General features: G+C 43.8%; 1 protein-coding gene across 1 annotated transcript; it reads right to left on the reverse strand.

The window, feature by feature from the left end:
* Positions 1-7,250: 7,250 nt before the first annotated feature.
* RPS6 (ribosomal protein S6) lies at positions 7,251-10,771 on the reverse strand. Its single transcript, XM_082012818.1, has 5 exons — positions 10,646-10,771; positions 9,502-9,712; positions 8,980-9,126; positions 8,006-8,163; positions 7,251-7,395 (listed from the first exon to the last, which is right to left on the reverse strand). The coding sequence occupies exons 1-5, from the start codon at positions 10,688-10,690 to the stop codon at positions 7,300-7,302; spliced, it is 657 nt and encodes a 218-aa protein (XP_081868944.1). The 5' UTR covers positions 10,691-10,771; the 3' UTR covers positions 7,251-7,299.
* Between the last annotated feature and the right edge of the window lie 1,842 nt (positions 10,772-12,613).

Below are 12,613 nucleotides of genomic sequence, written 5' to 3' on the forward strand. Positions count from 1 at the left end.
TTTGCAAGTAACTTAGTCTTGTTCCTAGTGGAATTTCACATTGGTTAAGCTCAAGCTACTTTGCACTTGTGAATGAGTAATTTTATTCCATTTTAACTGTGAATTAATAGCTTTTTGTATTGCTGCAGCTAGAAGAATATACCTTTCATTGAGTTTACTGCTTTCCTTGAATAACTGCAACATAGGGGATATTTTCGAAATGTATATTAAATTAGATCATAGAAATTATATTTTTAAAACTAATTGTTAAAATGTAAGTAACTGAAGAATCCACTCCGTAGTTTTCTCTTTTTAAAACTCTTAATTCAACAATTACTTCAATGCAGATAACTTTACTTCATTAAATGGTAAGCAGGTCGTCTTATTCACATAACTGTACATTTTCAACAAAGGTTTTTTTCTTTTAACCAATAAAAACCTTAAGGTGCCTTCTGTATATCAGCTTTTCATTATGGACCTTCACACACCCTTCTAACTGCTAAGTCTTGAAACTGAATGGTTAAATTGGACTCTAGTTCTATATTCTACTGTGCTGTATGTTGTGATGCATACAATGAGAGAAACAGATGGGATTTTTATTTGTTCTTTCAGTCTGCATCAATCGGTGGTGCAAATAAAAGGGATTGTTTGCTGGTTTTAGAAGCACATGAAACTCCTTTTAGGAGCTTAAAATAAACTGTATTGTAATGAGGATGAAAGGATGTAGTGTGAATAAATTATGAATTTATTAAGTGAGCTGGGAAGTTTTCTTTAATGCAGTAAAATTTGCACTGGTGTAGAGACTGTTTTGAACTGTTGAAAAATGGCATACATTTACTGTGCCTTGATTAACAAGTGTTTCTCTGTAATGTTTTTGTACATTTGACAAATGTTTCTTGCATTTAAAAGGGCACTCTATACAGAATTCAGAATATGCAGATATCCTAGACTAAGAAACAATTTTTAATGTATTTCCCAAAATAAAATATGTATGCAACCTGTGTAAAAGAATTTCAGTTGTTCAGCTTTTTGCCATTGGACTTTACCTCCTTGACAGAATTTAGTCTTAAATGCAAATTCAGCCTATAGTTGGGAAAAGCAGAGACTTTTCACTGCCTTTTTTGGGAATTGTTTCATACTGCCTGTCATGGTTTAGCCCCAGCCAGCAACTACATTATTCTCATACTAAATCCAGAACACAGCACTATACCAGCTACTAGGAAGAAGATTAACTCTATCCCAGCCAAAACCAGGACAGTACTTCAGGGACTTCTGAATGGTAGGAAAGAGCAGCAGTTGGGGCAGGGGGAGAGGAGGAGAAAAGATGGAATTCATTTGTGAACATTCGGTTCATGAGAGAGCGTGGCACCGTAAGCAAGCCATGGGGACTAGCAGAGGTAAGACAAATTGAAAAATAGGCTCAGGGAGGCAGAATCCATGAAGATCTTGTTTGCAGGGCAGTCACAGACCCTGGCTTTCTGATGACAGAGCTGCTGCTCTCTGCTGACCAGGTAACACATCGTTATTCGGTGAGTGGGAACTGGTTGGTGGCTGTGCTTGGCACAGCTCTTCCCAGGAGTTCTGGTTTCTCAGTGGCTTTGTAATGGGGCACAGAGTGATGCTTTCAGTGATGCACTCGAGCTTGCAAGAGGTACTGGTGGGCCTCCTGCCTCATAACATGCTTGCAGGTTTACATGCAGTTTACAGGTTTGTTTTTTTTTTTAAGGGCGGGGGACAGCAGTGAGGCTGGGATGAAATTCAAGCAGTAGAAACTGCCAGTAACTGCCAACTGCTTCAGCCCTTCGGAACAGTATCTTTCAAACTCCCTCAGGTATGGCAGTCAGTTAATTAATCTGTTAGGAAAAAGAATACCAGACCCTAAAGACTTTTCTCTCTGAAGAAAATGATACGCACTGCACAAACTGGTAGCCTGTGGAGAAGATTTGTAATAAACTCATCTTTTCAGGCCTGTTAGGTAGGGAGCTCAGAGTCTTTGGGGCTTTTCTAATCTTGTCAGCACCGCCATGACTTTGCCTGTTTTGCTCAGCTTTTGTCACTGCTTTTTAATAACGCTGCCTTTAATGTGGCCTACTGAGAGAGGAGGCTGAAGGAAGGTGTAACAGACATGAGCAAAAGCTTGCATTTGAGGAATCCCCAAGGAAGCATGAACACAGGATTTGGGTTTGAAGCAGTAGGGAGAAGGGAACTGCTGTGTCCTGTATCAAAATCAGCTGGGAAACTTGAGGGAATGTGATGATAGAAGGCGACAGCAGAAGGAGTTGGCTTAGGAAGCTCTGATGCTTTGTGCATTCAGAGCTACCCTCAGAGTACTCACTAGTGGTAGTTCTCCCCAGCTCTGTAGGGACAAACTTCTCCAGTCTACAAAGAGGAGTAAAGGGAGAGTTGCTAACTTGACAAGTGGGACAAAATCTGATGGGATCCAAAATGAAACACAAAGGTCCTGCCCTCTAGGTAGAAATAACCTCATGCACTACTGCAGGCTGGGTGCAAACTGGCTGGAGAGCCACTGGGCAAGGAAAGACCTAGGGTTCCTGGTGGACACCAACCTCACCATGAGCCAGCAGAGTGCCCTCACAGTAAAGCAAGCCAACGGTGTCCTGGGGTGAACTAGGCAGCGCATTGCCAGTAGGTGGAGGGAGGTGATCTTTCCCCTCAGTGCTGGTGAGACACATCTAGGTGCTATGTCCATGTCTGGGCTGACCCGTACAAGACAGACTTGGACATCCTGGAATGACTTCAGTGAAGGGCCACAAAGGTGATGAAGGGGTTGGAGCATCTGTCACACAAGGGGAGGCTGACAGTGCTGGTACTGTTCAGCCTGGAGAAAGCTTGGGGGCAGGGGGGAAGGAGAATCTCATCCATGTGTCCAAATACCTGATGGGGTGGGTGGGGAGTAGAGAACACAGAGCCCGACTCCTCTCAGTGGTGCCCTGTGCCAGGCAATGGGCACAAACCTGAACTACAGGAAAATCCACTTAAATGTTTTAACTGTGATGGTGGTGAAACACTGGAACAGGTTGCCAGGAAGGCTGGGGAGTCTCCATCCTTTAAGAAAATGCTCAGACCTGAGTGGGCACCTGTGTCAGCTGAGGTCTGCACTATGGCCTTCCAGGGCTGCCTACCAGTTGCAGTGGCTCTGTGGGGACAGGTGGCAGCCAGAAACTGCTGGGAAACAGAGGATGGCTTCATTCAGTTACCCAAGTAGCTTAGAGGGATGTTCTGCCATTTTTGTTTGTATTTTCCTTTGGCTTTTTTTTTTACCCATTTTTTTCTGCAGTGTCATGATTACTTATGTCAATATTATCTGTGTTCTGTTTCCTTGGGTTGTGGAGAGTTGGAACAGCAACCTACCAGGTTGTGACCAGAGTCCCTGCTACCAGAGTCCCTGTTACTTGCCCTGAAGCTTAAGGTGTCTGAATTTGCAGCCAAGCTTCAGGCTTGCTGAAAAACTTTGCCCTTGAAGAGCAGAAATCCTGCTGAAACTGCCATTAAATTCAAGAAGCTGCTGCTCCCAGACAGAACATCTCATTTGTCATTACACTTCGTGTCAGGTTTTGAACTGCTGCTAGGGTGTCAAGAGACTCCTGCAGCTGCTGGCCTCACAAAGTTTTATTGCAGATCCTACTGTAGTAAAGTTAGGAAGTGTACAAGGAGAGACTAGCTCATTAACCTCTCCCGGGTTGAGGATTTGATTCACCCATGACCTAAAGCCACAGTGAAAGCAGGTGACTGGGAAAATCCAGCACGGATTTACCAAAGGCAAATCATGCCAGCCTAACTTGATCACCTGCTACAAGAAAATAACATCTGTCAAGAAGGGCAGAGCAGCGAGCATTATTTAGCTACACTTCAGCAAAGCATTCACCACCGTTTCCCACAGCCTTCTCCTGGACAAGCTGGCAAGATACAGACTGGGTGGGTGGTCTGCGAGATGGGCAGGAAACGGTCTCACAGGCCACACTCAGTGGGTGGCGATCAATGTTTTTTACTCAGGCTGGCAGCCTGTAACAAGCAGGGTCCCCCAGGGATTGATGCTGGGTCCCACACTGTTCAATACCTTCATAAATGATCTGGATGACGGGACTGAAAGCACCCTCACCAAGTTGCTGATGTCACTACACTGGCTGGTGAGGTGGACATGTCAGAACAGAGCACCATCTTTCAGAGAGACCTGGACAGGCTGAAAGAGCAGGCTAGCAAAGAACTGTATTAAGCTTAACAAAGTTCAAAGTCGTGCACCTGGGGTGACATAACTGAAGAGCCCAGCGCAGGCTCAGATCTGCATGGCTGGGGACCAGCCTTGCTGAGGGACCTGGGGGGTCCCGGTGCACAGCCAGCTGAACATGAATCAGCAGTACACACTGCCACAGCAGCCAAGGCAAATTGGATCCTGAGCTGCAGCCTCAGGGGCATTACTAGCAGAGACAGAGACGTGATCATTCCCCTCAGCGCTTGTCAGGCTGCACCTGGAGTAGTCCAGTTTTGGGCCCCCCAGTTCAAGAATGATGCAGACTGGAGAGGGTTCAAAGGAGGGCCACAAAGATTATCAAAGGACTGGACAAATAGCCCCATGAGGAAAAGACTGAAGGACTTGGGTCTTTTCACCCTGGAGAAGGCTCAGGGGAGACCTCATCACATACTTAAAGGGCAGCTACGAGGATAGAGCCTCCCTCTTTGCAAGGAGCCACATGGAGAAGGGCCAACAGGTAGAAGTTGTACCAGGAGAGGTTCTGTTTCAATGCAAGAAGTTTTTTTACAGTGAGAAAAATCAATCACAAGAACAACCTCCCCAAGAACATGGTATTATTTCCTATCAACAGAGGTTTTCAAGGCACAACTGAACAGGGTGCTAGATAATGTCATCTAGACTCTTTCTCATGAGAAGTTGGACCAGATGGTCTTTCAAGGCTTGTTTTCAAGCTGGGCTGTTCCATGATTCTGTGATTCTAAGTCATGGTATGCTTCATTTACACTTAAAAATCCAGGACTGGAAAAGGAAGCAGCAGAGGAATAACAAAAGAAGATTCAAGGAAACAACGGATGGAAAACAGTGCAGGAATATGTTTTGGTCACTGGGGATTAGGGCATGTGTTTCCTGTCTCTGTCAAGGCATTTGCAATAACAGCTTGACAAAAATAACCAGCACCCCACCAACTTTTTTCACCCATTAATACAACTGGTTATTAGTTGCACTGCTCCAGAGAAAGCCTTATTAGCAGCCTATGCAGCAGAATATCCTTCTAAGAACACAGGTCTCTTCCACATCACCCTAATCTCAGTCCTTGATGACCTTGACCAGAGTTAAGTGCCTCTTAATCACATGCAAGTACCCATTACTAGGATCCAAAAAGAGAAGGCTAGACAGCGTTAAGAAATTAGTAATATGTTTCCCTCTTCTGCAGATTATTGTAAAACTCTCAGCATTGTGAATTTACTGAGTGCTAATCTCAGACTTAAAAATAAGACCCCCATTGACTTCTTTACAGTAAATATTTGTAGTGTGTGCTTAAGTTGTTTTTTTAATAAGCAGGTTGAGGATGTCATATGAAACATATACAGCTAAATTGTGTATTACCTTGCAGTCAAATTTTCTCCATATCAATCTCTGCAGCTGACCGACATTAAATTGTAAGTGGATTTGTGAAAGGTACACTTTTTATTTTAGTGAAGCTCAGGCCCTAACAGGGCCTATACAGCTGTCTTCACTACTCTGTTCAAGTGAAACTGTAGGTCTTAAACGAGATACATCGGTGGTTTGGGTTTTTTTATGGAGGCTATGTTCATCTTATATGAAACGGTACCCTCTTAAAATTTTAAAAGACAGCATTCTTATTTAACTCATGCTTAACTACTATTACTAACCCTCTTTGCCTTTTCTGATTATGTAGTTTTGTCATTCAAAACCAGCCTATTATTACTCTTCCACCTGAAGAGTTACACTGTGAAACACCGCTTAAATGGAAAGAGTAACTGCTTTGGCCAGTTCTCTTGGTCTCCGGCTTCTACTGCACACACATACATCATGGCAGATTCTACTCTTGTCAGAGATCAGTATCCCTTCACCAAAAGTTCAAGGATGGCAATTTGATCCTTCTGTGCCCATAATACACTGCCAGCAAGTCATGTGCTCTGCAACTCTGATTTTTCTGGAGTCCAGACTCCACATTCAGTGTATTAAAAAATTGCTTCTGGACACTCAGGTGGGGCCCTGACTTAAGAGCCTTACCATGCACACAGGAAGGGGAAAAAAAAAAGTTTTTTTTTTTAATCACAACTTCAAGTTGTGATAAAGCTTAATGTATAGAAATTTTTATACAGGAAACAAAAACTGAGGTGGATCCTAAGTACTGTTTTAAGAACAACTAAGACAATCTATTTAGCTGCAGACCATTCTAAGACCAAACACTTAACATGTACTCTTAAGCCAGAGCAGAATTCCCACCACTCTTACCTGGTACTAGATCTGCACACAGTACAGTCTGAATACGTAAAGGCTACTGTTAACGGTTTTTATCCTTGAGTGAAATTTCTAAATCAAACCTTTTAATGGCTGGCTTACTCATACCCAGTATTCAGTATGAATTTCAAAAGCAGAATACTGAACTACTTCTAGAATCATAGACATCTTGTTGAAAGGGTTGGAAGGCACCCACAAGGATCATAAGAGTCCAACTCGCTGCTCCTTGCAGGACTACCTGAAACTAAACTGTTTGGCCAAGAGCATTGTCCAGATGCTCCTTGAACTGACAGGCTTGGTGCCATGACCACTCCACTAGGAAGCCTGTTCCAGTCACGGACTTAATTGCACTTATTTCTGCCAAGAATCAGTGGAAGGCTTTATGCTTTACCAATCTTACACTCAGTATCAAATGCAAGTGACCTGATTCCTCATCTGGTAACACTACCTTTATTTAAGATTAAAAAACCCAAAACCAACCATCGGAATAGTACCAAGTGAGTTCTACCCACAGCTCTCAGCTCCTTAAGATTAGTTCAAGTTTAGTTCCTGTGAACACTGCTGAACCATCACAGAAGATTTTGCCATCACAGGTAAATCCTGCTTGTAGAAAAAAATCAACATGCATGCACAAGGTTATTATAAATTGGAACTTCTCACTAAAGACATGAATTACAAGTTCTCAAAAAAGAACTGAAGCAAGACCAAAGTTTGGTCTGCATGATGCAGTTAGTCTAGACTACTATTTATTTTAAGACATGGCCAGTAACAATACGCACTGGAAGTCTCATACTGAAAATTAACCACAAAAAGGGTTTATTTTTAATATCACATACACATCTTTACTTCTGACTCGACTCAGACTTAGATGTAGAAGCTCTCAATGAAGAAAGCCGGCGCCTCTTCGCAATCTGCTCCTGGCGTTTCTCCTTGGCTTCCTGAAAAGCAAACCAGCATGAAGTGAGTACTGAGATGTTACAAATCAAGCGCTTCAAAACACCCAAGAAGGAATAAACTCAGAAAAATGCAACTTGAAGGAAACTACCAGAAAGAATGGATTCCTTAAGTCAATAAAGCAAAATACAGTTTCTCTTCTCCACAGATCAGAAGAATTCTACAAGTATCCAAACGTGTACAGACCCACGTCTTTAAACAATACGAAGTAGTGTCATAAAAATACTAATGCAGAGTTCACAACATACTAGAGGTCTATCTACTCACAGTTTCAGTATGGAAGCCATGAAACACTCAAGGACTGTGCCAAATATTCCAACAGTACTGCTTCAGCAGTCACCACTGTTTTAGCAACAAGAACAAACTAATCCAAACAAATAGCTTCCTGCCAAGTTATCTTCCATCCAGGTCAACTGCTGGATCCTGTCTCTCCACATACTCAAATACTTGGGCATCTGAGTAAAACTCGAACTCCTAAGAACTGAAAGATGAACTAGGTACAGAGCAGCTCTAAGTGTACAGTGAAGTTCATAGAATTCCTTGATTCTGGCGTATGATGTATTCCATATAGCTCAGTTATAAGGGCAAACGCACCTTCATTCTCTTGGCCAAGAGCTTCGCGTACTCTGCCGCTTCCTCCTTGTTCTTTTGAGTGCGCTGCTTCTTCAGAGCAATACGTCTGCGCTTATGTTGCAGAACTCGAGGAGTCACTAGTCGCTGGATCTTAGGAGCCTTGGTTCTGGGTTTCTTCCCTAAAAAAACACATATTATAGCAACTTATACAGCATTCAACCTCTTGACAGATTTTGCAGGAAAAACAATCAATTACTGTCAGATGTAGCATTAAAAAAGTATAGTCTCAATGCTCACAATTTGTTATCAGCAATGAAGTATAAGTAATGCATCTCTAAAAACCTAGCTTCTCAGCGGGCCTGTCTTAAGATCACATTCTTTAATGGACAGAATAGCTCCTATAAGGCAGAAAATAGCCATCTTTTACCCAACAAGCTTTCACAGTGCCCAAGGTTTACTATGTCCTTTCTGCTAAAAATCCTCACCCTTTCTGTTCCCTGATCAAAGGCAAAAGAACCCAAAAATTAAAATCTTACACTGCAAGACAGGTGGTAAGCAAAACAGTGTCCTCCCAATAAAGGATCATTTCAGAGACCGCCATAAGCAGTAGGAAGAAAATCTTAGTATCTTCTCTATATACTGTATTTTCCTCCGCCTCAAAAATGTTTCAAAAATATTTCATTTCATGTTTACCTTCTTTTATTAATGATTATTTTTCAATTATTCTTAGAACCACTAGTATTACTCCAGATTCTATCAAACATTTAAAAACAAACTGTGCCAAAATAGACGGAAAGGGAAGACGGGGTAAAAGAAATGGGGCAACCACGAAGCTCCACTTCTTAACTCCAAGTTACAGCTGACAAAGCTTAATTACCACGTCAGTCAACTTCTGGATCTACTTACTATAGTGTGTTTCATTTTCTGCAGTAGGCTGGACACCCCTTTGCTGATAATTACATGAAACCAAAGACTTTTAAAATTTGACTTCTTACCCTCTTTGTTCAGAGGCTTCCTCACAACATACTGGCGAACATCATCCTCCTTAGACAGGTTGAACAGCTTGCGGATTCTGCTAGCCCTCTTGGGACCAAGACGGCGGGGCACAGTTGTGTCTGTCAGCCCAGGAATATCCTTTTCACCTTAGAGAGTGTTTAAACATGTCAATTAATTCTGCATCTACTGAACACCTGCTTCATTAGTTAGTGAATTTCAATTATAAGTTTAAAATACATAAAAATTCAAGATAAAAGAAAATCATTAGGCTTCACCTGCCTATAGCACCACACCTAGCTAGACTTTACTGATTTATATGATCAGATTGCTGGCAGCAGTAACAGTGTTTCAGTGGCCAGTTTTAAAATTACAAGAATGTAACGCTCAGAGGGAATTTCAAGACACATTCACACTCTAAAGTTCGGACTGATTTGCATTCTACTGAATTTCTCAGCCACTAGCAAGTAGGCTCCTTCCAGGTGCCTACTTTTACCTATTTCTTGCTTCATCCAGACTCTTACCCTTTTTCACTATGACCAAGTTCAGAACGCTCAAGTTGGCATCAACAATGCAACCACGAACGGATTTACGTTTTCTCTCTCCAGTTCTTCTGGGACGATAGCAGGAGTGGCCCTTGCTGAGCAGAAGGCGAACACGTCCATGAGTCAAGACACCTTGCTTCATGGGGAAGCCTTGTTTGTCATTGCCACCACTGATCCGGACAACATAGCCCTGTGAAAACATAGAAATAAACTTCATATTTGCTCACATGCCTCTATTACTTCAAGGAGAAGTGGTGGATTTCACAGCACGTTGTTCAACGGCACTGTGCCCATAATTCAGGAAAAGTCACTTTACTACTGATGCAAGCAACTTCTTTGATCAACACCACTCCAACAGTTCAGGAATTTTACTTAGCAGATAGGAAAAATACCTCTGCATACCTGAATCTACATTTATTCTACTTATTTCCAAAGATATATTCAAAAATTAAATTCCAATCCATTCAAAGTTTTGTTTAAGCTACACCAGACTTAATTTTGTCCAGTATTGTCTAACTTTTCTTTAATCCTAAACCTAATCAACCAAAGCTTGCTATGATCACAAACTGGAAATCTGCATACAACACAAAGAGCATCTGGAGTAGGAATAAGTGTTTAAAAAGGAAGTAAAGTTTTTATTGCCTTCCTTGTGGAGGTGGCAACAGAAAAAAATCCACTTACCCAAATTCAGCTAGACTGTCCATACTAGCACTCAACTATTCCAAGACCACCCAAACAGGCCCAACGTGCTTTTTCCCATGCACTAGTGGCAGTTTAAACACAATGAAGGCAATTTTGAACTTCTTCGGTAAAGAAAACATTAGCAGTTTTTTAGTACAGATTTAATTTGTCCTGAATACCAATACAGCACTCAAAGAACAAAAAATTACTGTAAAAAGCAACACGAAACTCTAAACACAAGGCTTACAAAAAAAACCCACTTAAAGCAGCAGAACAGGCCACCCTAATCACCAAATTCCGTATATACAGCAAGAAAAACTTTCAACATACCTGCCAAATATATACCATAAAGGCATTCTAGTGTGAACAACTGCATATTGGAAAAAAAATTTAATTTAAGTTCCTTGAATACAGCTCTGACACATCCTTCTATACTTCTTACCTTCCACTCCTCACCAAGAGAATCAGCTGCAACCTCTGTGGCCATCCGTTTCTCATAGAATGTTCTCAGCTTGCGCTCATCATCCACTTCAATGAGTTTCTGGCAGCCAGTGGCTGGGAAAGAGATGTTCAGCTAACAGAAGGAAAAAAAAATTAGACTTGGTTGAAACTTCTCATCAGACATTGTAACAGAAAATTAGAATTTATCCACTGGTTTCATCTTAGCATTTCAAAGCTAAAATTCCCCATCTGCTGACATGAATGCTTACTAGCCACAGCTTGTCAATACCATGCTCAAAGAGCCAAGCATGTCTGTCCTTGACCACGCTGGGCTATATTACTCCTTCAGTTATACAGGAAACTAGCTTTATCATAGCCAGAGCGTGATCGCTTTCAAACAGACTGCAATTAAGGAAGTCAAGGTGAGGGCAGCAGAAACCTATCCCATGTTCTTCTGCAAACCCTTCACAACACACGTTGTATAAAAAAATTGCATAAGCAACCTAAGGGAAACGACATTTGCCAATGGCAATTACTTGTGCTTCTTGGGGGCCACTGCAAAGCCCAGACCCTTGGCAACGACTCCCAGCACTCCTCCCTTGAACACGGCCCGGTATCAGCACAGGCCCACCTCTAACGCAGCCAGTGCCTCCTTGCTAGGCCCCGCTATCGACAGCGTAGGCCTTACACTCGCAAAAGACCTTCTAAGAGAAGGAACGATGGCCACCGGAACCCAGAGCTCCACGATCCGGTGGCAGAGAGGCCCTACGCAGCCGCCATGTCGCCCCATCGACAATCCGCTGCCATCTGCCCCACAACGGCGCTCTAGCCCCGCCACCAGGGATCATCGCCCCTCGCCAGCGGTCCCGTACGCAGCGCCGGAACCATCTGTGGTGGGGGAACCCAAACCCTCCCGGACGCGGCCCACGTTCCCTCGCGCTGCCCTACCTTCATCCTCGCAGAGCCGGTCCGCCGCAAGAAAAGGCCTCACTTCCGCCCGCAGCCCACACATACATCCATCAACTCTCGCGAGAACGGCGCCGCTTGAGCCCCGCGTGACTGGGGCTACCCAATGGCGACAGAGGCTTCGCCAGCAGAGGGGCGTGGCGGGGAGGACTCCGCTCAGTCTGTTGGAGGCGGAGCTGTTCGGGGTGTGGCGGCTGCCGCGGCAGGCTGAGCGTCTCACAGCCTGTGCGGCGGCCAAAAAAAGTGCCCGTGCCTGTCACTTACGTGCCGCGGTGGGCAGCCGCGACCGGATCCTTTCGCGCCCGTACAAGCCGTCCTGGCCGGGCTTCGCGGCGGGCGCCTGCGCTGAGGAGCGGACCGGGAGGCGTCGTCTGGCAGGAAAATCGTTCCTTCCAATTTCGCTCGCAGTGAGAAAGTGCTTTTTGATTTAAGGACCAACAGTAGAGTCACAGAGACTGACTGGGCTGTTGTATCCGTCCCAGAACTAAAATTCTACCGCACCTCGAATCCTGTGTTCAGTTCTGGGCCCCTCACTACAAGAAGGATGCTGAGGGCTGGAGCGTGTCCAGAGAAGGGCAACGAAGCTGGTGAGGGGTCTGGAGCACAAGTCTTATGAGGAGCGGCTGAGGGAACTGGGGTTGTTTAGTCTGGAGAAGCGGAGGCTGAGGGGAGACCTTATCGCTCTCTACAACTACCTGAAAGGGGATTGTGGCAACATGGGTGTTGGTCTTTTCTCTCAAGTAACTAGTGATAAATGAGATGAAACGGCCTCAAGTTGTGCCAGGGGAGGTTTAGACTAGATATTAGGAAAAATTTCTTTACCAAGAGAGTGGTCAAGCATTGGAACAGGCTGCCCAGGGAGGTGGTGGAGTCACCATCTCTGGAAGTGTTTAAAAAACGTGTGGATGTGGTGCTTCGGGACATGGTTTAGGGGATGTGGTGGCATTGCGTTAACAGTTGGACTTGATAATCTTGAAGGTCCTTTCCAACCTTAATGGTTCTG

This window comes from Phaethon aethereus, assembly GCF_964289735.1.
Source record: "Phaethon aethereus genome assembly, chromosome: Z".
In the NCBI taxonomy this organism is placed as follows: Eukaryota; Metazoa; Chordata; class Aves; order Phaethontiformes; family Phaethontidae; genus Phaethon; species Phaethon aethereus.

Coding starts and splice junctions, on each gene's coding strand:
- RPS6 (XM_082012818.1), bottom strand. CDS start 10,690: ATGGCCACAGAGGTTGCAGCTGATTCTCTTGGTGAGGAGTGGAAG. Junction 8,164..8,979: donor GAAGCCTCTGAACAAAGAGG/GTAAGAAGTCAA, acceptor GTGTTTTTTTAG/GGAAGAAACCCAGAACCAAG. Junction 7,396..8,005: donor TCTTGGCCAAGAGAATGAAG/GTGCGTTTGCCC, acceptor TTTGCTTTTCAG/GAAGCCAAGGAGAAACGCCA.